General features: G+C 39.5%; 1 protein-coding gene across 3 annotated transcripts in view; it reads right to left on the reverse strand.

The window, feature by feature from the left end:
* Nucleotides 1–26,778, reverse strand: part of SH2D4A (SH2 domain containing 4A) — a 113,492-nt gene that overhangs the window by 22,259 nt on the left and 64,455 nt on the right. For 2 of the 3 annotated variants that reach the window (XM_075204580.1, XM_075204579.1), the window contains exons 3-5: nucleotides 13,857–14,016; nucleotides 9,469–9,628; nucleotides 1,109–1,195 (exon numbers count right to left, since the gene is read on the reverse strand). In XM_075204580.1, the coding sequence (XP_075060681.1) occupies nucleotides 1,109–1,195; nucleotides 9,469–9,628; nucleotides 13,857–14,016 (407 nt within the window). The remainder of the gene's footprint in view (nucleotides 1–1,108; nucleotides 1,196–9,468; nucleotides 9,629–13,856; nucleotides 14,017–26,778) is intronic. The other variant, XM_075204581.1, reaches the window with a different exon arrangement.

Here is a 26,778-nt window from a genome sequence, read left to right on the forward strand (position 1 = left end):
TGTAGATGTTGCCAATAGCAACCAATCAGATTCTAGCTCTCGTTTACTTAGTACATTCTACAAAATGACAGCTGGAATCTAATTGGCTGCTATAGGCAACATCTCCACTTTTTCAAACCCGCAGGTTAGTATATATACCCATAATGGTCATTTCTCCATACTCATTCTCCTGTACCTCTCTGCTGCTTTTTACACTGTTGATCATCTTTTTCTCCTACACACCCTTCACTCTATTGGCCTTTGTGACACAGTTCTTTCCTGGTTCACTTGCTACCTATCGATCCATTTCTTTTGCAGGTTCTGCTCTTGGCCCTTTACTTTTTACATTATACACATAAATTGCTCAGTTGCCCATTACCACCTCTATGCTGATGACACCCAAATCTATATCTCTTCCCCTAACCTCTCTCCTTCTGTACTCTCTCATGTAACCAACTGTCTTTCAGCTATTGCCACATGGATGTCCCAATGCTACCTAAAGCTCAACATATCCAAACAGAGCATATTATCTTCTCTCCTGCCAGAATCACCACCTCCCCTCAAAACTCCCTCACTCAATAACACCACAATTTCCTCAGTCTCCCAAGCCTGCTTCCTTGGTGTCACACTTGACTCCGCCCTTTGGTGTCACACTTGACTCCGCCCTCTGCTTTATTTCTCACATCTACACTCTCTCACCAGTCCTGTCGATTCCACTTTAAAAAACAAAACTATTGGCTGAAAAGATCACGACTCTGTAAACTCTATGGAGATCCTGCTCGTGATTGCATACACAGTGCAGAATTGGAATGACATTGTTCCATCATTGAACAAACTTTTTTAGTCCGGTTTAAAAATTATATGAACGATACTATGAGCTTTGTAACGATAATTGCTCATCATTGCAGTGTACACACTAATGCAATATTGGGCCGAACTCTCGTTTATTGGGTGATTGGCCCGAGAATCGGCTTAAGACCCAGTAGTTTGTACCCAGCCTTAGGCAATTGTTAACTTTGTCTACGAAACACTAGCTTTACCTTGCACTTGTACTCCTTTTTTTCTGACATGCACTATTGTACTTGTACACAGCTGTCATAAAAATATTTGTGAAAAAAAATGATCTTACCTGCTGCAGCCCACACTTTTTAAAATGCCTTGCGGTAGCTGACAGAATATCTTCAACTGTTCTTGGTTTTGTTGTCTCTGTGATGGACTAGGAATTCAATCAAAGCATGCCATTTAACATTAAATCTTTTACATACCTGGTTAGTTACCACCAAACCAGACATGCAAATTAGCCCACAACCAGAGGCTGAAACAAAGAAAAGAATTGAAAAGGCCCAAAAGATGTACCCCAGGATTATAAAAAGAAATAAAAGCAATCTAATTATTAATGAATGTTGACTCAATATTATCCAGAATACTAATTAAAGATGCCCATGTACCTACACACAGAGATTTTTATATATTTCAATTTAGCTATATTACAGGAACAATTTGGCATCTACAAATGTGATGTGTATTAACAGCATGCAATGAGACGCTATAAAAAACTGTATATGTGTACATATATCACCAAATGCCTGGAGCTGGGAACTGGCATGGTGCCTGTGATAGGCAGCTGACGGGAACTGGCACAGTTTCTGTGGTAACCGGTTGCCCTGAGCCAGGCAGCAGCACTGTACTTGTAATTGTCCACTGTCTGGGGCATGGAACTGGCGCAGTGCCAGTGATTGCCAGCTGTCTGGTCTGTGAGTTAGTGCTGTGTCTCTGATTGTTGGCTGGAGCGGTGCCTGTGGTCGCCGACCATCCACTGTGTCTGTGGTTGTCAGCTGCCAGGAGTCAGAGGCTGGCACAGATCAACTGCCCGAGGCCAAGAAATAACACAGTATCCATGAACATGTACCCCCACAAATAGCTACAATTGCTATTCCGCAGCCATATGTTTCAAGTGTACAATACACCTCGTTAATTGTAAGCTTGTTTAGGTAGGGCCATCTTTACCTTCTGTTTCATGTCATTGGTCTGTACATGATCCCTTCAATGTAGAGTGTTACACAATTTATTGCCACTTAATAAATAAAAGATAGCAATAAAAGATATGTGGAACCCTATAAATGATACATTGTATGATATTCAGAAGGTTTTCATGTCTGTAGAAAAGCAAAAGTGTCAAAAAGTAACTGCTTTTAAAGAAAACATAGAATTCACATACTACACTTTCATAACGAGTTTATGTTTATTGCTTTTTGATATCTTGAGGTTCTTGCTCAATGATTCCTTAGCATCATGGAAATACAGTAAACACTTATCTAAAGCTATAAAACACACCTCTAACTCTTTATCCAATCCAAGATTTTTTACTTTACTGTAGAAATGAGACCTACTGAACTACAAATTATTGATTATAATTTAGTCTCTGCGAGCATTCACTAGCTCTATGCCCCGGCGTGAGTTATTCTGTGCTTTATACTATAAAGCAGATCATAATACTGAACTGGAGCAGCCGGCTTCCGCATCACATGACCTCCTCTGCACAACGCATGGAGGTCACACAGCACATCAGAGAAGGATGGTAGAGTGCAGTGTATTCTGCACTATATGGTGTCCCTCCTTCTTTGCAGGTTCTGGATTAAAGTTAAGTAGTTTTTAGGCTTCCATTAATATAATTCAAATGGTGATATAGTTATTTTGAGAGGGTGTCCTAATCTGCTCTCCCTATAAGTGAATATAGGAATAAAGAACTTCCAATTGGAAATCTAGAGATTCATAATCCTCTAAGGGAATAGATAATAGCAAATGTAAAATTCCACAGCGCTTTAATAATTGGGTGAGAGCTTGTGAGTGCACTAATCCTAATGGTAAGCAATAATTAGGGGTCCAAATCTGGTTTACATTATACCTTGCAGTTCGGTCAGATGTTCGTGCAGATAGAATTAGAGGTTCCTTTATTTACGCAGACTGGGGTTATCCCTTGTCCACATCCATATCCATTACTTACCATTAGGATTGAAGTTTCCCACTGCACTGTACCATATATATATTCTTACTACACTCAGACACACTCACCTTCGGCCTGATTTATTAAGGATCTTAAATGAAGAAGCTCCTTATTTCAGTCTCCTGGACAAAACCATGTTACAATGCAAGGGGTGCAAATGATTGTTCTGTTTTGCACATAAGTTAAATACTTGATAGCTTATTTGTACACTGACATTTAAAGTTGATATTTGTGTGCTACATGAAAAAAAAGTCAGTGGGGGAGAAAATCACAACATCATCATTTTTCTGCTCAAAGAAACTTTTTTAGCCACAATAAAAGTAAAAAAATATGCTTGTAGCTGTTGTGTGTTATATAGAATAGTGCAATTCAGAACAGGAAGTGCCGGGTTATGTTTAGTGGGGTGAAAGTACAGGTACTGTTGCACAAGTCTTCCAATTTCTAAGCTAATCACGGTTTCTTCTAAGGTAGAGCTTCTATAATTTTGAAATTAAACCTCAGATTACTCATGTGGTCCATGCCGACCCTTCCCAAACGTTGTTATTCGTTTTATCTATAATCCCTTAGATCAACATAGTTCTGCCTAGACTGATGTATGTAAACTTCATATAAAGGGGTTATGCACATTTAAATGGCTATAATTTATCAGTTTGGGTGCTCTATGTTGCCCTCGTTATTAAGTACAATGCTTTATCTTTCTTGCTTCATTCAAGTTATTCTAGTAATGCCTTTGTATCATCAGGCAGAACTTGACACAGCTCAGTAGAGAGAAAATCTGTGTCATATCTCAGGGTAACAAAAAATAAACATGACAATTTAAATCACAGATGTATTCCAGGAAGGTTTCCCTTAGAAAAAGCAGTTCCCAATGGTGTATAGCTGTAACAGCTACCGCCCATCTGCCACAAAGTGCCAACATCATTTGCACATCAAGGCTGTGCTGATCTATGATAGTGTAGAACAGGGCTCGCAGTGCATGTTGGGCGTGACGTCATCACGCCTGCCCGACATCCATTGCGGAGCGCGACGGAGGAGGAGACCAGGGAGGGAGCCGGATCGCCAGCTGACAGCACGGTAAGTATTTTCTTCTTTTTTTTCAGGGTTTTTTTTTTCCTGCCTCCGACGGGCCCCCCTGGGCTGCAGGGCCCATATATATAATCATTTTTATTTTTTTTTGTATATATAGGGTCCCCGGTGCACTGCTGTGCCCGGGGACCAAAGATGTTCTTAAGAGGGCCCTGGTGTAGAATATGGTATTACAGTATAAACTATCAAATCATGTATTATTATGTAATATTCTGTGACATTACATAGGTATTGAAAAAAGTCCCACTGGAGCTTTGTCCTTGGCACAAAACATTATAATTACACTACTTACTGTACATAACCGGAAATAGTATTAGTAATATACAGCTATTAATAAACGCTTCCCCATGAGCAACAATTTGTAGTGCAATACTATTTAAAGGTGCAATGTCAAAATTATAATTACTGTATCAATTAGTCATTGAGTAGCTGTATCTTCTACATGATGCTTTTTGCATCCTCTACTGTCCAGTTCAAAGGAAAATAAAAGCTACTCTTTGGATATAAAAATGTTTCTTGCATACAGTGTAAATATCATATTGCTGTCAACAATAAATCATTTTTGTCTTTCTTTTTTTTCTTTCTAAAAATGACCATTGTGGAAGAATGAATTGTTTTAATTGTTTCCTTAAGCTCAATTGAACAGGTGCACCGTCATTGGGATAGGGTGTATATAATGGCAGCATACAATTAGAGTAAATGGGTACATTAGAAGCGTTTAATACGATTTGCTTTTTTAGTTAAAAATACCAAGTTACTCATATAAAATAAAATCCAAACATATCCGACATTAGTATTTGCTGCTTAACACCATCATTACACCTTTAGAGTATTGCACTTTCCCATAACCACATACATGTGTTACAAATAGAGTTCAATGAGTATATTATCATATAAGTGCCACTTACACCAAAGAGAAGTTAACATATTCTTACAATGTATTTCCTTATAGCTTTATAGCTAGATTTAACCAAAACAAAATACATTCCCACAAGCAGTAAAATTTGACATGCCACCAGTAAAATCCAGGTTCATTTATATATATCATACAGTTGCTGTTGCTCAAGCTGGAGAGTGAGACTGTGCTCTGTTTCATTCATATCAATGTTATTGTATGAGAAGATATTGTATAAAATAGTTAAATATAACTTACTCAATTCAATTATAGAATGTTCAGTCCTGTTGCCTGTAAAATGTCCAGATAAATTATATTCCTCATCACTGCACTTTAGTAAGCCCCTCAAATCATGATTTTGATAAGTATTATTATCATTATTGCTACTGACTGTTGCATGAGTTTGGCTATAACAACAGCATAGCATTCTTATATTTGGACATGTGCTATTGCTATTACGTATATTATTATTCTTAGCTGCACTTCATGGTATAAAGTTACTGGTTGTGTGTCGAACAAATATTGAGTAGTCCCTAAAGCAGCGATGGGTGACCTGATACACTTCAGGGGCCACATGTTGTGGCCCCTTTAGAGTCGTGGTTTTATGGTGCCTGAAAATCTTTTTAGGCCCACAAAATAATGTTTAAATATCCTCAAAGGGGCTCAATTTGGGGCACTGCTTTAATTTGGATACATTTTGCACCGTCCATGCACACTTTACACTGGTAAGTGCATTTATATGCACTAAAGCCACTGTGATTCACAGACCAAAATGTACAACTATGACATATGAAATAAAGACAAATGTCCCCTTGATCTCATGAGTTGTTTAAGATATAATTGAGGTTAAAATGAGCAGTATTTTTGGAGTTCTGAGTATTTTATGCAAATAAAATTGCTGTATTGGAAAATAAACGAAACATGGAAACATGAAGGACAAGTACACAGGCACAATCTGATTAATTTCATGCCATGCTTGATCTGTTTTGGAATATAGCAATTTAATTGCATACAAGACTAGGGAGTACATATACTAAAGACTAGGGAGTACATATACTATGAAAAAGTGGACATGTTGCTTATAGCAACCAATCAGATTCTAGCTATCATTTATTTAGTACATTCTACAAAATGACAGCTAGAATGACAGCTTGGTTGCTATAGACAACATCTCCACTTTTTCAAACCCACAGTTTGGTAAATACACCCCTAGGAATGCAGTCTTTTTTCTTAATTTCTATATTGCAAGTCGATACGCCATGCTCTGCATTGTCTAACAGCACACAGATTATGCTTACGGGAATCATAATGTATCGGAGGTGACTTTCACATTGGCATCATTATTTTAGGAGAACAAGGTTAGTTTAAATTAATTAATTAAGGGGTCATCCAAAAGCAGGGGAGATACTGAGGTGAGGTTTTAGCTTTGGCCATCATACGTAATCACATGATGCATCGCAATCCTGCATGTGGTCACTTACATGGAGAATCTTCCAAAATGACAAATGGAGTGTTCAGCTTTTTATGTGCATAACATCCACAAAAAATGCTGTGAATCCACATTCTTTATAGCTAGTAAACAACCCATAATGTCATTTTGACCGTCGTGTATTATATTACTGTCCCCTATTGCATTATTATGGACAGCATGGTCGCTAAGCGGTTAGCACTTCTGCTTCACAGCACTGGGGTCATGAGTTCAGTTCCCGACCATGGCCTTATCTGTGTGGAGTTTGTATGATCTCCCCATGTTTGCGTGGGTGTCCTCCGGGTGCTCCGGTTTAGTCCCACACTCAAAAAAAACATACTGGTAGGTTAATTGGCTGCTATCAAAACTGACCCTAGTCTCTCTTTCTATATATATATCTGTCTGTGTGTGTATGTTAGGGAATTTAGACTGTAAGCTCCAATGAGGCAAGGACTGATGTGAATGAGTTCTCTGTACAGCGCTGTGGAATAAGTGGCGCTATATAAAAAAATGGTGATGATGATGATATTATATATTATATATATTTTATGGCATTGAAGTAGTTTTATTCATGAAAAGCAGTCTATAGTCCAGAATACATTATTTAAAAGTACTGTATAAATTGCATAAAGCTTGCTTGCTCATCTGTCTGAATAATTACATTAAAATAAATTAAAAATAATTTATCATTGTCTGGGCTTAAGGGAATTTATTTAGTTAAAGTGACTGATCAGTTGATGAATTGATACATGTGTTGTGGAAGCAGTAATACAAATATTATATTAAAATGTTTACAATTACAAATATAAAAAGTAAACATTGATTATTATTATTATTAATTTTTCTTTATAGGGCTCCACAAAGTATCCGTAGCGCCGTACAAGGACAAACAATGGCACAGTACAAGGTGAAACAGCACAGTACAAGTAACAGTAAGCACTATAACTCTGGGGGCTCAGGCACAGCATGAAAGAGAGGGAGGGAGGGGAAAAGTGAGTACAGGCAGGTAACTATGGCCCAAGAGGGTGGGCACGGATGACAGGTTGAGAGTCACTGAGGGGAGCGGAGAGAAGCGAGAGGAGACAGAGGGCAGAGGGACTGAGAGGAGGTGAGCTGAGTAGCTGGAGAGCGCAGTTAAAAGTGATGGAAACAGAAGGTAGGAGAGCCCTGCTCAAAGGAGCGAACAATCTAAAGGGAGGGGAAGACAGACAGACACATGGGTGAGACAGAGAGACGGGAGAAACGGAGACGGAGTCGAGGAAGGGGGAGAAGGGAAGAAGGGATGAGAAAGAGAGGTAGCCGACCAGTGGGAGTTTAGGCATGAGACTGGAAGGCTTTTAGGAAAAGGTGGGTTTTTAATGTTCGTTTGAAAGAGGACAGATTAGGGGAAGTTCTGATGGAGCGGGGGAGCTTGTTCCAATGGAGGGGAGCGGCGCGGGAGAAGTCTTGGATACGTGCGTGAGAGGAGGTAATCAGAGGGGAAGAGAGGCGACGATCGTTGGACGATCGCAGTGAGCGGGAGGGAGTGTGAATAGAGATAAGGTTAGAGATGTAGGGAGCAGTGGAGTTGGCGAGGGCCTTGTAAGTCAGAGTGAGGAGCTTGAAAAGGATTCTGTAGGGGAAGGGGAGCCAGTGAAGGGCTTGGTAGAGTGGGGATACAGAGGTGGAACGGCGAGAGAGGAAAATAAGCCTAGCAGCGGCGTTAAGTACAGATCTAAGGGGAGCGAGATGAGAGAGGGGGAGGCCGATAAGGAGAAGGTTGCAGTAGTCCAAGCGGGAGATAATCAGAGAGTGGACGAGAGATTTGGTGGCATCCTGGGAGAGGAAGGGCCGAATGCGGGCAATGTTGCGAAGCTGGAAACGGCAGGATTTGGCGAGAGAGTGAATGTGAGGGGCAAAGGAGAGAGAGGAGTCGAGGATGACACCTTGATACATTGATGCATCTTGTCAGAAATAAAGGCATATTGTTTCTAAGTTTGGCAATCTCTGAATGACTTGATCTGTGGCCAACATGTCAAGGTGCAACATTTCAAGGACAGAGTTGTTCTACTGTTGCCCAGATCAAAAAGTACTGGATGCGGAGCAGTTACCGGATGATCATGGTCAACAGTCGATCAGATTCACTGATAGATGCCAAACAGCGTTATATTGGGTATAACGATCATTTAGCTTCACACAAATTGATGTATGAGAAATTTGGTCAAACGCAACCAAATTTCTCGACTTTATTGTTCCATGTCAGTCTAACAAAATTTCTTCTGTGATATAATTCACAGTAGGAGGTCTTTACATTTCATTTTATTTTAAGAGCCAGTGAAGTGCTATGTACTGACAGGTGATTATACATCTGCTCTTGACAGTGAACGCAGATTACCTCAAAGTGACCACAATGAGGATAGTTTCTTCTGAAATCACTGAACGATGGAAAGTCCTGACTGAATGTTGACCACTGAATTTAGATAAGCTGTTCCTTCTGTTGAATGCAGCGCAGTGGAGACCTGTGAGTACAAGCCTTTGTTCTATTTTAGGAAACTTTGGTATAGATCTATTTATAACATACTTGCCTACTCTCACAGAAACATCTGGGACACCCACGAATTTCAAAGAGCTCTCCTGGGCTCCAGGGAGAGGAGGCCACTCTCTGGCGCGTCCCTCCTACTTCCTTGAAGTGGGCGGAGTGGAGGGCTTGATAATGCGAATCACCTTGAATCATGGCCCGCACCCTTACACTGCAATGACGTGAAACACAGCATTGCAAGACCCTGCACAGCAGAGGGCGGGGGCGTGAGGAACAAATCGCATCCCCACACTTGAAACTTGAACCAAGTATGATTTATAAACTACTACATGCAACAGTGAATACACTGGCAGCATTGATAAGCCTTGAAAAGTTGTACATGATATCAGATGGTGTCAGAGTATTTAGCTTTTCAAGGCTTCTCCATTGTATATAAATATTATAATTAAACAAGGATTGTACTGTATTGTCATGTCAGGTTTCACTGCAGTCCCACGTATCAACATATCTAATCTTACCTGATTTTCCTCATTTATTCTTTTTTGTTCTTCTATTTTGGCTTCATGTTTGGCTATTTTCTTGCTTTCAACGTTTTCCTTCCATTTTTCCACTATTTGGCTCTGAGTGTGCAGTGTTAAGGCCTCTGACAGTTTAGATAATTCTTCCTCTTGTGCTTTCCTGTGAGACAGAAGGGATAAATAATTATTCATAAATAGCCAAACATTCCCATTTAGTGCAGAGCCGCATTAGTGAGCTAAATGGAATACAACACACACACACAGGGGTATATGTACTAAACTGCGGGCTTGAAAAAGTGAAGATATTTCCTATAGCAACCAATCAGATTCTAGTTGGCATTTATTTAATACATTCTACAAAATGACAGCTAGAATCTGATTGGTTGCTATAGGCAACATCTCTACTTTTCAAACCCTCAGTTTAGTAAATATACCCCATGGTGTTTTTTTTAAGCTTTTAGTAGAACAAACTGTAGATAAATTAGGTGTGATAAAAAATCAGCTTTCATTGCACCTGTTGGTGTGCTTCTTGATTTTATCCACCCCTTCACACTTCTACTTTGCAGAGGCATCTGTTTGGTATGTTGTTTGTTATAGCTTGAGTATTACATCTTGAGATAGGTTGAGGTTTTAATAAGGTGTTTTGAGTAATGATGATAGGTTCAAATAGGCAGAGTAGATGGACCAAGTGGTTCTTATCTACCATCAAATTATATGTTTCTATGTGACTAAAGGCTAAAATAGACACCAATTAGTTCTTAGGATCACTTGTGCCTAGCAACTAAAATAACCCCACTCACGTCTACATTTAAGTGTCTACTGGTTGAACACATGCCCCCTTTTCCCATTTATTAAAATGTCCCTCATTTCCCTGTTGCTGTATAGGAAATCTTTCTATGTTCAATGAATCATTTCATATCTCTGACTCAGTAACTGATTATAAAAACTGCCCAGTTGGCAGCTTCAGCGTATGCTAAATCAGACTTATTTTTTGTCTTATAGTTCCCATTTTCTCTTAGCATATATATTCCAGTGCTGTACGTTACATTTGCATATATCCAGTGGTTGACATGAGCTGATATACAGTGGTATGTCATACCGCCACTTCTCCTACTGCTTTGATTGTAAAACTATCAAACTCCATTCACTTACATTTTCCACCTCGGCCATTGCAGAAATCATCATGACAACAAAGTGATGATAAAACTGACAGTAGGTAAGTAGCACTAGAAAGATTTATGTCCAAGTTTTGTATTTTCAACAATCTAATATCTTGAATGACAATACATATATTAGCGGGCTATGAATAATAGCATTGACAATTTAAGTAGATATCTTGCAGTACTGTACTGTACCCACCAGAGCCTGATTATCCAATAAGCTAACTAGGTACAAAATCATGGGGTGCATAACATGTTTGGAAGTGCAAAATTGTGACAGGGAGAAGCATAAAGGGAAATTAATTTTAAAGGAAGCAAGATGTAAATTAAGGACAAGTATGTTTTTACCTTATCATATATTAGACTGGCGAGGAAGGGGCGATACAGGCATATTAGCCTCAATCAGACTCTGGTACTTAGTATACAGTCAGACAATTCCAAAAAAAGCATGAAAGCAAAACAAAGGCTTGCAGATAGTCATTTAATACATAAATAATATAGTGGATTTGTTTAAAAATTATTTAAAGCATTCCTCTATCAATCATAAATCATCACATTGTTGCTTAATTGTATTTGTTGCTTGGTGAATTTTATACCTGCTTTATCATAAAAACCTTTACAAACTTCAGAAGGCTATTTGTGCCACTCAACCTTTGCACAGGAATTGATAATGGACAGTAGTCATAGTTAGTAATGAGTCACACATGACTACAACATTTAAAGTCAGACTTCAGCTAACAAATGTTAAACTAAAGATAAGATAACCTTGGCTTATTTAACCCTTTTAAAACTACACAATAAACCAGTTGGTACACTGCAGTTTTCTGAAGTTTACTCTATAGCAGGGTTTCCCAAACCCAGTCCTCAGGGCTCCCTAACAGTGCATGTTTTCCATATCTCCTTGATGGAGCACAGGTGTATTCATTACTGACTGACACATTGTAACAGATCCACAGGTGGTCCTAATTATGTCACATGTGATCCAGAAAACCTGCACTGTTAGGGAGCCCTGAGAACTGGGTTTGGGAAACCCTGTTCTATAGGCTTTTCACTGGCAATCATAATGTAGTCTGACTGCCGATCAATCTGCAAAGCAGCGAGGGGGCCTAATGTGTCAAGGTACCAATCATCTGTGCAGTAAGTGAAAATAAAAATTGGAAATATGGGCAATGAATCCCCTTTTTCCTATCTCTCAGCCCTCTTGTGATTTTAATGCTCTTCCATAATTGTTTTATATAATTTGGTATTGCAGAATAATTTATTTGTTATGCGTGTCACGCAAACCCATTCTGAATCATGACAACCTTACAGACTCATTGCTCTCATTTGATTCCTTAGACTGTTATAGGACATTCTGCAGAATTTGGTGGGTTTTATGCATGCCAGCTATGCTCTCCTCAGTTCTGCCAAGAAGTTCATACACAAAATGTGTTGTCAATCGATATGGTCCTGACAGGAGCAAGGATATCATTATCCGATTCCTGCCAGATTGTTAGAATATTGGACCCCAGGTAAATAATGTTCTCTGATAATCTATGACATATGGATCTCCACAAAAAAATTATTCTTCAGTTCTAGGTGGAGTTGACAAACTGTTGTTCTCTGGTATCAGCCCTTTTAACATTTTATTCCATACAGTTGCTGAAGAAATGGTGCCCCCATTATTAAAGCTTTACAATAAATATATTTAGTTCTAATGAGCAATATAACCGCAAAAATGCATATTTGCTTAAGTTTGCCTAGCACATGGGAATGAGTATTCTAAGTACAGTTTTATACAATCCATAAACCATACTTGCCTACTTTTTAAATCTGTACTCCGGGAGATCGGAGTACAGATCATGTGACATAGGGTAGGAGGGGGCGGGACATGTCATTACGTCACTATAGCCCCACCCCTACCATAAAATACATAAATTCAAGGTATTGAAAAGTGGGAGTGGGGCTTAATGACACGATTAAGCCCTGCTCCCGCCATTCAATGTCGTGGATATCTGCATTTTACAGGGTCCGGGAGGTTTGCCTATTCTTTCGGAAGTCCGGAAGTATTTCACGAAACTCGGGAGCCTCCCGGAAATTCCGGGAGAGTAGGCAAGTATGCCATACAAACCATCAGTGCAGACTATGGGCAAACCAAGGGATTGTGGGGCCTATTTTCAAACGGCCAAAAGCCCTATTGTCAGTGAAAATGAGTGTTTTTGCATCACTCAATACATGGCAGAGGTTTCCTCACAACTCTGGGTGGGAAAGCCTATTTAACAAATTTAACAACAGTATTTCTACACTAGTAAGATGAATGTAAATAACGCCAGTGGGTATCAGAAACTAGTGTAATTGCTAATATAATTGTTTATATAATCTTGGTTTATTTCTTTTGTTTTACACTTACTTTGTTAGAACTGGTTCTATGAATTATTAACATAAAGATTTCAGCAAAAATATATACAATAAACACTACTAAACTAACGGAAGTAATGTTGCCAACATTGGACGTGACTGTCTGTGACAGCCCCAGGGGCAGGAACTGAGCAATACAGTTCACGCACCTGGGTCCGCCAGCATACAGCATTCAAATTGACCTCAGTATGATTACAGTATGCTGAATTCGGGAGGACAAAGTGCATTGCATCCATGTAAAGTGATGGTATACATTGGGGGAGGGGGATTGGGAACTGAAACCTTGTGCCTAATAGCTGTTTAAAAATTATGAATTACAGATATTGATATTTGGAATCACTATATGCAAACTTAAACCTCACATTCAATTACATTATAGGGTGATTATCTGGAGGTGTTGTAATTATGAGAAATTATAATATTTTTTTTTCCTATGTAATACACATATAATGAAATACATTTTTGTATTTTATTTACAGTGCTTCTAAAATGAAATCTCTATATGTAACACAAATATTTAAAACTCATTTGAAAAAAGTTATGCCAATTTGAATTAATGCATCACAAAATGACAAATTAGGTTTGGTCATGAAGGAATTAACACCCTGCGGTGATTAAGCAGACACATTAAAAGACTGACTACCAAATAAATATAAATTTGAGACGTTACAATAAAGGATTATCATATAATAATATTAAATATCTAACAAGTAGTTACCAAAACCCAACTATAATATCAAGGGCAAGGTGAACGCTTGTTACAAGTTAAAAAAAACATGTTCTGCTAAAGGATAATTCCTTAATGTGGAGGTTCCAGAAAGACATGTTTACCTCCGTTCCTCTGCTTCCTCCTCTGCTTGCTTGCGTGCTTGTTCTGCAATAACTTCATCACAGATGACATCATATGATTTGTCTGATGGATGTTCACCCATCACCCAGACCCAGACTTCTTGATCGTTTCCAAGATTCCAATTTACAGATTTCTGAGAAGCTGGAATTACACAGGAACAAAACATCTGGTCAAGAGTCTTTTATCACTTAATGTGTGTGTGTGTGTGTGTGTGTGTGTGTGTGTATGTGTATATATATATATATATATATATATATATATATATATATATATATATATATATATATACCCTATTTGCTGGCGTATAAGACTACTTTTTTGCCCTGAAAAACATGCCTCCAAGTGGGGGGGTCGTCTTATACACCGGGTCCAGTATCGCGCGGTATCCATTGCGGCCGCGGCGGGTCATCAGCGTGGCTGCGTCGAGCATCAGCAGCGATACAGGGGTGCCAGCCTTTTTGGCGTGACTGGCCCGTTCTGCTGACAGGGAGGGCAGACAGGGAGCAGGGACCAATCCAATCAGGCTTTGTATACAGCCAGCAGCCAACCACAGTACTGCACCATTGTACAGTACAATACAGCATAGAAAATGTCCAGCAGTCAAACCCCTATCAACCCTATCATGGCACCAGCAAAAAGAAAGAAATATGATGCAAGTTTTAAACTTAAAGTTGTAAACTTTGCCATGAAACATAATAATTGTGTTGCTGCAAGACAATATGGAGTAACAGAAAAGATGGTTCGGGACTGGAAATCAAATGAAAAAGCATTAAAGATTATGCCAAGGGGTAAGTGTGCACTTGCTCTCTCCCTCTATTTGTTATCTTCCTTCTATCATTGACTAGTGAATTACGTTTAATAAACTTGCACTGTTTTATGTTTATTGTACATGTTTGATAACATACAGCCTTGTGACAGTTTTCCTGCATGTCATAGGCATTCGAATATAAATTAACATGTTGAAATCAAATCTGATGTTCTTTTACGTTTTATTTGGTGTGTGGAAGGTGTGCGAAAGAGGGGATAGTCTTATACGGCGAGTATATAACAAAATCTATATTTTGAGTGGAAATGTTGGGGGTCGTCTTATACGCCCAGTCTTCTTATACGCCGGCAAATACGGTATATATATATATATATATATATATATATATATATATATATATATATATATATATATATATATATCTATATATATATATGTCAATATTTATGTCGGTTAAAAAGGACAATTCAGCAGCAAGTCAAAAAAAGACAGGTAAGCAGCATAATCACTATATGTTCATCTTAAGCTGGCACAGATGGAGCAAAGCTCACGATAGTGTCTGTGATAATATACCCAAAGGGCATTTCAGTGCTCATGTGGCACCTTTTTCAATGGCTGCTGCCCTTGATAAAGGTGCCATAAGAGCACCGAAAAGGCCGATAAATGTGCCACAGGGTATCTTATGACAGACACTATCATGAGAATTCAAGTGAGTGGATTATAGTTCTACAATGAAGGCAGTAGGAGAATTGGCAATATGACATACCAATGTATACACCCTCACTTCAACCACTGTATATAATATTTATATATATATATATATATATATATATATATATATATATATATATATATATATATATATATACATACACACACATATATACACACACACATAGTACTGTGAAAAAGTTTGTGGAACAAATGTTGCAAAGTAAGAATGCTTTCAAAAATAGAAGTGTCATGCTTCACTGATGCCTGCAGACACTCATTATTGTACCACTCTCTAGCCCTTCGGCTCATAACGGCCTTCTGTTACAGCCAAATATTTAAAATTTTGACTCCTCAGTCCACAGCACCTTCTGCCATTTTTCTGAACCCCAGTTCCTATGTTTTCATGTATAGTTGAGTCGATTGACCTTGTTTCCACATTGAAGGTTGGCTTTTTAGCCGCAATTCTTCCATGAAGACCACTTCTGGCCAGACTTCCCCAAACAGTAGATGGGTGTACCTGGGTCCCACTGTTTTTTTCTAGTTCTGAGCCGAAGTGCTGGAGAGCGGTACAATAATGAGTGTCTGCAGGCAACAGTGAAGCACGGTGGAGGTTCCTTGCAAGTTTGGGGCTGCATTTCAGCAAATTAAGTTGGTGATTTGGCCACGATTAATGGCGTCCTCAATGCTGTGAAATACAAGCAGGTACTTATCAATCATGCAATACCATCAGGGAGGCAACTGATTGGCTCCAAATGTATTCTGCAGTAGGACAAGGACCCCAAGCATACAGCCAATGTCACTAAGAACTATCTTCATCATAAAGAAGAACAAGAAGTCCTGAAAGTAATGATATGGCCTCAACAGAGCCCTTATCTCAACAATACCGATTCTGCCTGGGATTACATGAAGAGACAGAAGGATTTGAGCAAGCCTACATTGACAGAAGATCTGTGGTTAGTTCTCCAAGATGTTTGGAACAAACTCCCTGCCAAGTTCCTTCAAAAACTGTGTGCAAGTGTATCTAGAAGAATTCATGTATTGAAGCTGTTTTGAAGGCAAAGGGTTGTCACAGCAAATATTGATGATTTAGATTCCTCCTCTATTCAATCACTTTGCATTTTGTTAATTGATAAAAATAAACTATTAACACTTCTATTTTGGAAAGAATTCTTACTTTGCAGCATTTTTTCCACACCTGCCTAAAACATTTGCATAGTATTGTATATACATATATAAATCAGGGACTTACAAGTTAGAAATATATGAAATACATGCAGACATCAAAACAAAGGGCAGGGTCTCTCTTAATATATGAATTGCTAAATCTGGTTTTAAGGAAGGATGTTAAATACGTTTAATTAGTGCTTACACAATATTGTCATGGTGTTTTCAAGAATGAATTAGAAATAATTGGTTAGGTAATTCCTGTGTTCTTCCTAGAAATACAATTGTAAAATTGTTGACATAATGCTTCTGCACAATCTCAAGGCAATGATCTTCTGTACTTTCCATGTACAAACTGGGGTGCAAGAGGGGGTTGCCCAACATTATATAAACAAAAGACATGGATACACTGCACTCTCCAAGTACACAATTAAAATAACTAAAGAATGGGGTGCAAGAGAGTTGGGATTTACAATGCAAGTCACAACTTTCTTGCACCCCATTCTTTATTTTTTTACATTAATTAATTCCAATGTGTGTCAGGTGAGTCCCATGTGTCCCATGGCTGCTAGTGCTTGGGGAAGACTTGCCTTTAAAAGCTGTGTGCAGGTAAGCCTATAGCATAGATCTTAAAAAAAAGCATAGCATTTGATCATGCTAGGACTGGCCAGAAGAGGGAGATTTTGTTGTGAGTTGGTCAGCTTAACATATATACATATATTGCAATATGTAGAACTATCATTCCCTGGTTTGAATATAGAAAATTAGTGGGAACACTATTAATTGAGAATGCAGAGTATCCATTTTTTTTGTTTATATAATGCTGGGCAGCCCCTTCTTCCATATATATATATATATATATATATATATATATATATATATATATATATATATATATATATATATATAGTGGTGCAAGATCAGGCTAGGAGTGCTGTCTCCTGCCTGCACTTCACATGCATCAGCCAAGTATATTACACCAATACAATATGTTGGTTCAAGTGGCCGCAGCTAGTTTTATTTAGCACAGGGGTGTCCAACCTTTTAGCTTCCCTGGGCCACATTGGAAGACGACGAGTTGGTTTGGGCCGCACATAAAATACACTAACACTAACGATAGCTGATCATCGAAAAAAACCATAGAAAACATAGTTAACATATTAAACTTACTTGGAAATGAAGTTAGTAAGAGTTAGGAAACCTGTTGCAGAATCATGATTAAAGCAGTAGTCCCATTACCAGCTACAATTTAACTTACCTGCATCTGCCCCTTAGTGGGGTTCGGGGAATTAAATGGCAAAAACTTTTTTTTCCTCTCTTTCTGCACCCATGAATCATCTTTTGTATTGACCAGTTTGAAATGGTCACCGATATAGGTAGCATCAGGAGGACTAATAGAAATCTACAGAGATTTAAAGATAGGGTGACGGGAAAAATGGCTCATGGAGCAGCCTCCGATGAAGGTAACAGTGGGTGATAATTTCACCCTACTCAGCACTGCACATTTAAAATGGTTTAAAATATTAAAAATACAATTATCTCTTAATATTTATATTAGATACATACAGAGAACACAGCTAGGTCATAATTGCATGGTGCAGAAAGTCCAAATTCAGAGTAACAACAATAAGATACTGGATAATCTTTCACTGCTGTTGATAGTTCGCGCGGGTGACTCCTCTGTGCTGCGCTACGTAATGGATGTCAGGTGTGATGACGACATGACCGCAAGGTAAGTATTTTCTTTTTTTTTTTTTGCAGTATTTTTTTTCTCAGCGCTGCCCCCTTGCCACAACCAAAACTCCTGCTGGGCCACATTTACAGGCATGCTGGGCCGCAAAATAAACAAATCATAAACAAAAGTCCTACCCTGTCTAGCTTCTAAGTAATATAAGAGGAACTCCCTTCTTAAAGTGAAGGGCCTAGTGTCCCACACACACACACACACACACACACACACACACACACACTTACAGAACTTACTGGTAGCAAATTACAGCATCTCTCAGCAGGCATCTGGCCTTTTCCCCATGAAGTGAGAGACTGAGGAAACAGCCTCCCAGCTATTTACCAGCACCACACAGACGAAACTCCTGATTATCCAGCAGGTTGGAAAGAGTCCAACCTTCTCTCTCTATTCATAACCCCAAGGTCCCTTATAGTGGCTCTTCTTACAGCCGAAAACATTCCTTGGGAAGCTCTTCCCCAAACACTGGGGTTCTTTTTGTTTTGGAACCACGCTAATCGCATTGGTCAATCTTTATTAGTGATGATAGAAACGGATATAATATATATATATATATACCAAGATTGAAAACCATAGTGAAAATGTTCTTTTCTGACATTATGTCCTACTTTTGCACAAGCATTTGTACAGGAAATTGCATGGATTTGCAGGCCTAGATAGTAGCGGCTGGGGGGGTGCAAAAGTTTGCGATGGCAGAAATGCACCTCGTTTTGAAACAATATTTCATTTAGCAGGAAGAGATTATTTAACTGCTTTAAAGAGGTGTACATGGAGCACTTACAGAGGAGATCCCTGGGGAAGGGTGTACAGTCTTTCACTCACTGCAAAAGAACTTAAATTCTCTGGCACCTCTAAGGCCCTGGATATCGGGTTTCAGCTCTATACTTATACTTTTACACGACTATCAATGTAGTGAAAAGCTTAAAACACACGAAAGTGACACATATAAAAAAGACATCTTTGATGTCCGCTCCCTTTTATAAATAATGTAAGCCATATATAAAGATAACCTGAGCAGTAAGTTATGAGAAAAATCAAAAAGTTTACATGTACTGGACGAAGCTACCCCTGACCATGTCAGGTAGAGTAAACCTAATTAAATGGTCCTCCAACCCAAATTCCTGTACCCACTGCATCATACCCCTACTTACCTCCCAAGACGACTTTTTCTCCAAATTATTAGACATCTGTCCTCTCTGGTCTGTGGGTAAAAGCGGCTAAGACTCATGCTGACTTCCTTATGTCACTCCAGTGCTTCTGGGGGCCTTGCCCTTCCTAACTTTAGTGCCTGTTACATTGCTGCACAATTGGCACATCTACGGCTATGGATGGAGGTTTCCCACTAACAGATTTACTAGCCCTCCTTAGAAGCTGGACTGTGTTTGACAGATCGCCTATACAGGCCATACTGGGCACCTGAGTTACAAAAATAGTCCCGCCATTGTTTAGACAGGGTTTGATGATCTGGAATGCAGTTAAGGCAACATTAGATACTGAGGGATAGGACCCCGACACCCCGATATGGGTTAATTCTAAACTCCCTGTATTTTTTAAGCTAAAGCAGTTCCCCCAATGGCGAGCCACGGGGATCACTTACCTCGGACAAGTACCCTTAAATTATTTTCCCAGTTGCAGTTAGACTTTTCCTTACTGAATTGTCTCTTTTATACCTTCCTACTGCTTTGCCATGCTTTGCAGGCCAAGGTTGGCGATACCTTCATCCCCTTCAGCCCTGACCCTCTTTGGTTGCTGCTTTGATAAGTGGGCTTCACTAAAACCATCTCCATACTTTATTCTAACGACCTTTCCCTGCTCACTATTTATAATCTACTAGGATTGCACCTGGGTTGGGAGAGGGATCTTGGCCCGGTAACTGAGGAGTATTGGAGCCTTATGCTCGACAGTGCTAGAGAGGCAACGTCCTGTACACAATATAGGCAGGTATAGCTGTATATCCTGCATAGAATATATTATTCCCTACACAGTCTGATGCAGATGAGTGCCAGACTTGATGCTGAATGTGCGAAATGAGTCTTTTATAGACTCTGGTTCCCACCTGGCCTTCCCATCTCCAGCACTGGGGCTTTCACGCTGCACTGTTGATCACACCCTCACCAATGATGTGGTTGTCCACATCACTACCAGGGCCACCTCTCCAGTGACTGACTACACGCACCAAGAGGGCCGCGGCTCTCCTCCGCTGCAGCCCTCCCGGGAACCACGCCTGCCATTAATGGGGGTACAGGGTTAATGAGTAATGCTGATGGGGTTTATACCTCTACCAGGAGTAAAGCTGAATAGCACTAGGGTACACCATAGCACCCACAGCTCTAACTATAGATTAAATTAGCTGAATTACAGTTTTGGAAGTGCCAGTCATTGAAGGATTGGGCATGACAGCACTTGTAGAACTACAAGAACCAGCATGACCATGGTATGGCCAAATCATGCTGGTGGCTGTGGAATTACAAGCACCAGCATACATGCAGTTTCACAATAGTAGCTTATGGGTAAAACACATTCACATTGTAAAAAATACAAAGAACTAGTTTACCTCTTCATGGGACTCCTAAGACTACTTTATTGAAATAGTCCATAGGTGTTAAAAATAAAAACAAAAGAAAATGACACCACTTGCAGAGCCGCAAATACGCCTAACGTTCAGGTTGAAACAATTAACAGTTTTTCGTACCAGGTGCAGTCAAACATTTTTATTGATTTGATAAGCATAAGTAAGTGTCCATTTATTTTATTTTATTATTTATTATTATTATTATTGATCTGCATTTTTTTTACTTTTACATCAGCATAGTTATTTATGACGGCAATGACATCAAACCACTTGTTTTGCAAGTGGTTTCCTTTTTAGTGAGTTATCTATGCAGTGTTATCATATCCAGGTACTGCCTACCTGTGTCTTTCCTGTCCAACCCCTCAATAAAACAGTTCACTACTTTGACCCTCATTTATTGTGTTACAATGTGGAGGAGTAAAGGGACAAAGGAGCTTTGAGTCACTAATGTTTCTTGTCAGACAAAACCTTTTACTACATTGCTTTTCATAAAGCATTGTTTGTATGCTAACATCCAAGTCCAATTTATAAAGCTCCTACTTAGTGTCTTTTATTTATGGAACTGCTGTTCCAATAATGGTTTAAGCCTTTTACCAGGTGAAATCTTTCCTAATGTTGGTATATGTTAAGTCCCTGCTCTGCATATAACATATCAGCAAGTCATGCGCTGTAATGATTTATTGTTTCTCTTCTTATAACAATATTTACCTGCAGTTTAATTTTTATACACTCACATTATCTCCATGCTACTGATTCTCTGCACCATGGTCACATGTATTTAAAAAAAACTTTTAAAGACTCACTAACTTTAATATATATTTACACTGCAAGGTATTACAGTATATACCTCCCAGCTGTCCTGATTAAGGTGACTGTGTTCCAATTCTGGGGGACTAGTTTGTCTTCCCGGCAGCCAGGACGTTCCTGACTGCTGGGAATGTTGTGATGTGAGGTATGTCCACTCGCCAGGCGAACGAATGCCAGCAGCAGTGGATGGGTGTTTCCTGGGAAAAGGAGGAATGTAGGGGAAGCTTAGCTCTTCATACCTCTGGATAATATAACCACACAGTACACACCCCTAACATGATGGAGCAATGCCCCTTTTAAAAGGGGCATTGATTCAGAAAACATTAATGTTGGGATATAAGCAATGTATACTGTTATACAAGAATGAACTTAAGAGTGGACTTACTCTTTAACATCACTCCAGACCAGGCGTTAAATTCAGCCTATTTGTACGCAAAAAGTGCAAATAATGCAAATGGAAAAGCTTGTTGTTCCTATGTTCATGAGGAACACTTTCAAATCTGCATTCAATTGCCGGCGATGTGACTCGCGGACATCGCAACGCGCACATTGCCAGCAGTAACGGTAAAAATTTCCGGCTATTTTTCCCCATAGAGCAGCGAGCAAAAATGAACGGGGATTTCTGTCAAATCTCCTCCATGAAGTGTTTCACAAACGTTCTGGAGATACTTCACAACAAATTGAATTCCCTTTACTGATGTGCAAAAGTAGGCACAAGAAGTAAAAGTATGTGCAAATACATCATAAGCAGACAAACTCTGCTGTAGCTATGCACAGTGCTAGCCTAGCACACTGTATGTGCATTCTGTGAGCCTCATGTAGAGTCTGACACATTTTTCACTCAAGACTCACAGATACAGATTCTGTAGAAAACAAAGTATACTTGTTTCTGTATGTTGAGTTGCACATATCTCCAGATACATACATCTTAGTATTTTTTCATCAGGTACACATTAGGCATACATATACGCCCCACGATAGCAAAGCTTTGCTGCTTCACAGAATTAGTAGTAAATACAAAAGTTGCAATACCCTACACAATATATCACATTTTCCATGTAAAATGTAATGAAATACAAACAACCCAAACATCAGCTGTTTACCCCTTTAAAAATCAAACTCTTTCCTGCAGTAGTTCAAATGGAATTGACAAATAAGTAATGCGAACTAGCAGCCCCGACTTCATATAATATTGGAAAAGACCTTAAGGAATATAGCGCTACCAACTGGAGTGGTCAATATGCAAGGGGCCAATCAGAAGCAACAAGATAATGCTGCAGGTGTCAACACCATCACTGTCATGTATCCATACTTGCCAACTCTCCCGGAATGCCCAAGAGACTCCCGAACTCCGGGTAGGTCTACCGGACTCCGGGGAGAGCTGGCAATTCTCCCGCATCTGCCCACTTCCTAGTGAAGTGGACAGATTTCAAGCCTCCATGATGCGGTTCTCCAGGAATCTCATCATTTTGGCCCGCCACCTGTGTTAAAATGGCATCATTACGTCACAGGGGGTGGGGGCCAAAATGATGCGATTCGCAGAGCTCCGCCCCCTCACTCCCACGCTACTCCGAAACTCCCGGAGGCCAGTCTTTTAAAGGTTGGCAAGTATGCATGTATCTTTACACCATGCCTCCAGTACCTGCGAAAGATATCCTTCCTAAGAAGCGTATCTGGGGATGTATCCTGGTGTTCCTAGGTTGCATCTCTAGGAGGATTGCTGCACTAACATGCACATATCGTTACAGTACTCAACTAGGGCTTACGCGCCACCATTCAGCCTCTCCAGACGTAGGGGGCACAGATCTAGATGTGGACAAAAAAGTACAGAAATGCATACATTTCCACTACAAAAACTGACGTGTGTCCTGTATGGTTCGGCATATGTTACATAATACAATAGTTTTTCTTGACTATTTTTATACCATTTAAAGACATTTTCCTATATGTTTTGAAGAAACTCAAACTTTGCAGGCTAAATACACACCAACTGCTGTTACTGTACATAGGGCATGTAAGGTTAGACATGGTCTAATAAAATACTTCCTTCGGGATTCTGATCTGAGGAAACAACAGACATTTCCCAGCATGTTTCTCCAGTTTATTTTTCTTATCAGAGATATAGAGTAGAGTGATATATTAACAGATTATATTATACATAAATCCATTCTAAAACAATACTTTTTTTTAAATCAGCTTTATAGATCTCTTCATTATTTGTCATTCTACTTTGCTTAATATTTGTTTTTACCTGCATCTAGCAAGCAAAAGAGTAAATAAAACCCTAATTATAACTAAGCGATTTTACATTATTTACAATAAGACATCATCATGGCAACATCCAGTCAGAAAATGATATGATTGTATAACTGATATAGTAAGTGTACAACACCCATATAAAAAATTCACGTCTGAAGATACCGCCTTTGGGGGGCGTGGCCAGAGGAGGAGTTGTTCAGAGATCAATACCATACAGCGTATTAACCAGCTCCCCTCCCTCCTCTGTGCACCAAAGTCCTCAGTCACCTTTGAGGTTGCAGAAGTCAGCTGTTCTCAGTTTTTGAACAGAGCGGAGTTATACATGTAATAACTCAATATTAATTATGGTGCTGCTGTGCTCCAATAATCTGAGAACTTGGAATCATGGGAACTGTCTGTTACACATGACACTTTTTTACTACAACATTTACTGCGTGAAATGTTTTACTACATTGTTGAACTGCGCTTCTCCATCAAAGTGCAACATGTAGGCACAAAACTGATAATATTAAAAGTATAGGACAAGACCTAATTCAAGTTCTTTTGCTGAGATTAAATGGCCAGGTGTATGATCAAAGAATGGTCCTGAAAATGTGCTGCAAACCAAAGTTTCATTTCCACAGTGCTCTGCAAAACGAGGAGCATCGTAATGTCTACACCATACTTCAGTAGGAACACATTCGCTCACACTATTTCCTCCCCTCTGCCTGGGCAAACTACTGCTCCAGAATGTCCATGTGGGACGTCACTCTTATATGGAAGTATGCAAGTCCCTGCTGCCTCTTCTCCAAGCTCAGTACTAGCCTTTAACATAGAAGCCTCTGGCTTCGATGGATCGCTCACTGGGTCAAAGGGCTGGTGAATACAAAAAATCCATTGTGGTGGAGGGGGGTCTTTCCTGGGTTTCCCAGAGCTGCCCAACCTGGTAAATAACGGTGCTACAACATTCTGTACTACATTCATAATGATACCTAATGATATTTACTGCCTATCCGCTGAAAAATAGGCCCCAAAAGATGAAAAGAAGGCAAAGGATGAGATCAGCTAGTAAATCCAAGTACATCATACTTGCCAACTTTCCCTCGTTGGTTCAGGGAGATCCCAGGGGAGGTGGGCATGCGGGTTGGTGCTTCACGAATTGTATTATTTTGGCCCCGCCCCCTAAATGGTTGTCACAATTTTGGCCAATTACAGCAGGGGACAGGGCTAAGATGATGCAATATTTGCGATATTAAGCCGCACCCCCTGCCACTTATCTATTGCGGGGGAGCCCGAGAGGTCTCCCAGAAATGCGGGAGTCTCCCGGACATTCCGGGAGAGTAGGCAACTATGTGTTAAAGAAAAGCAACTAATAAATCTCTAGAGACTGAAGTGTCTTTTACATTTCTGTCTCCATTACTGAAGTCATGTTGTCTTACCTGTCAGTTTTGGTTATATCTTAATCTCCATGAAAATGACCACCTCCATAGGCATCAATACATGGACATAGGACACAATTTCTGAACTGTGTCATCATGCCACAGATGGCGAAGTCAACCATGTCTTGTACTGGCTCAGCATCAAGGAGAATGCCAGACTCTTCAGGGAGTGAGGGAGATCACCCTTATTTCAGGGAGTCTCCCTGATATTCAGGGAGAGTTGGCAAGTATGAAGTACATCTATTGCAAAATACAGAGCTTTGATGCTCTGCATTATATTCAAAGTGTGGCTCTAGTGAATGTAGTGTAAAAGATGGCTCACTGATCCCTATGCAGCATTCGTGTTTCATCGTGAATCGCGTCATGGAGGCTCCCATACTGCCCACTTAACTAGGAAGTGGGCAGAATGCAGGAGAATGGCCTGCTCTCCCAGGGGTCCAGGAGACCTATCTGGAATTCAAAAGTGTCTCGGACATTCTGGTAGAGTGGGAAAGTATGTTCAAAAAGACATAATAAATTATGCATTGAGCATGAACATTGTCACACTATTTTTTATCTGTTGATATTTCATGCAGCATTTCTTGAAACCATACATGTGCCGTGCAAAGAAATTCATATTTAAAAACATTTTTCCGTGACTAGAAAGCTTATGTGTATACAAACTAACAGGAAGTGAAATATTTCATGTAGCAATCCCACATAAAAGGTTGTTTTCTTTAAATAGCAAGTTATGTACTTTTTAAGCATACATCCATTTTTCTTAGCTGTCTTCCTTCAAATCATTATCTCCTTTTCAAAATCTCTATATAGGGCAGACAAATATAGCTGCCAGTCACACACACAGACTCTGCCTTTGCATGACATGCTGAGAGTCTGGGAAGGGGGGGGGGGAGAATGAAGGGGAGGACTTTACAATGCAGGTAGAGCTCAGTGGGACATTCCAAATTCTCTCTGCTCACTACATCATATGCCACTTGACTGTGGTTCCCATGGTAGTTACATAACACTGTTGAAACTGTGCAAGATTCGAAATCATTAATAGAAGCCTAAAGAAACAAACAAAAGAAAATGTTTATTAAGAAGATTCTTCTTATAGCCTATCAGAGTGATTTAAGTGAAAAAACACATTTTATTTTTTTCATGGGATTGCTGCTTTAATATTTAAAATTATTTGTTCTCTCATCTCCGGATTTTCCCACCTAGAGTGCTAGTTTTTCCCCTAGTAATCAGTAATTTCACATATATTTTTCAAAAATCAGAATTTGAAAATCTATTGTGCAGTATTGGCATGAACTGCAGATTCTCTATGTAGGTTTACCATGGAAATTATATTCAAATGTTGGCAAGTAAGACAATAGAACACATTGTTGGCAGAGAACACTGTTATCAAGAATATGGCATTGTTGTGAAGTCAGAGGAACATGCAATGTGTCAGGTGTTATTAGACATGTTATGA

The sequence above is a fragment of the Mixophyes fleayi genome, chromosome 1 (assembly GCF_038048845.1).
Source record: "Mixophyes fleayi isolate aMixFle1 chromosome 1, aMixFle1.hap1, whole genome shotgun sequence".
Taxonomy (NCBI): Eukaryota; Metazoa; Chordata; class Amphibia; order Anura; family Limnodynastidae; genus Mixophyes; species Mixophyes fleayi.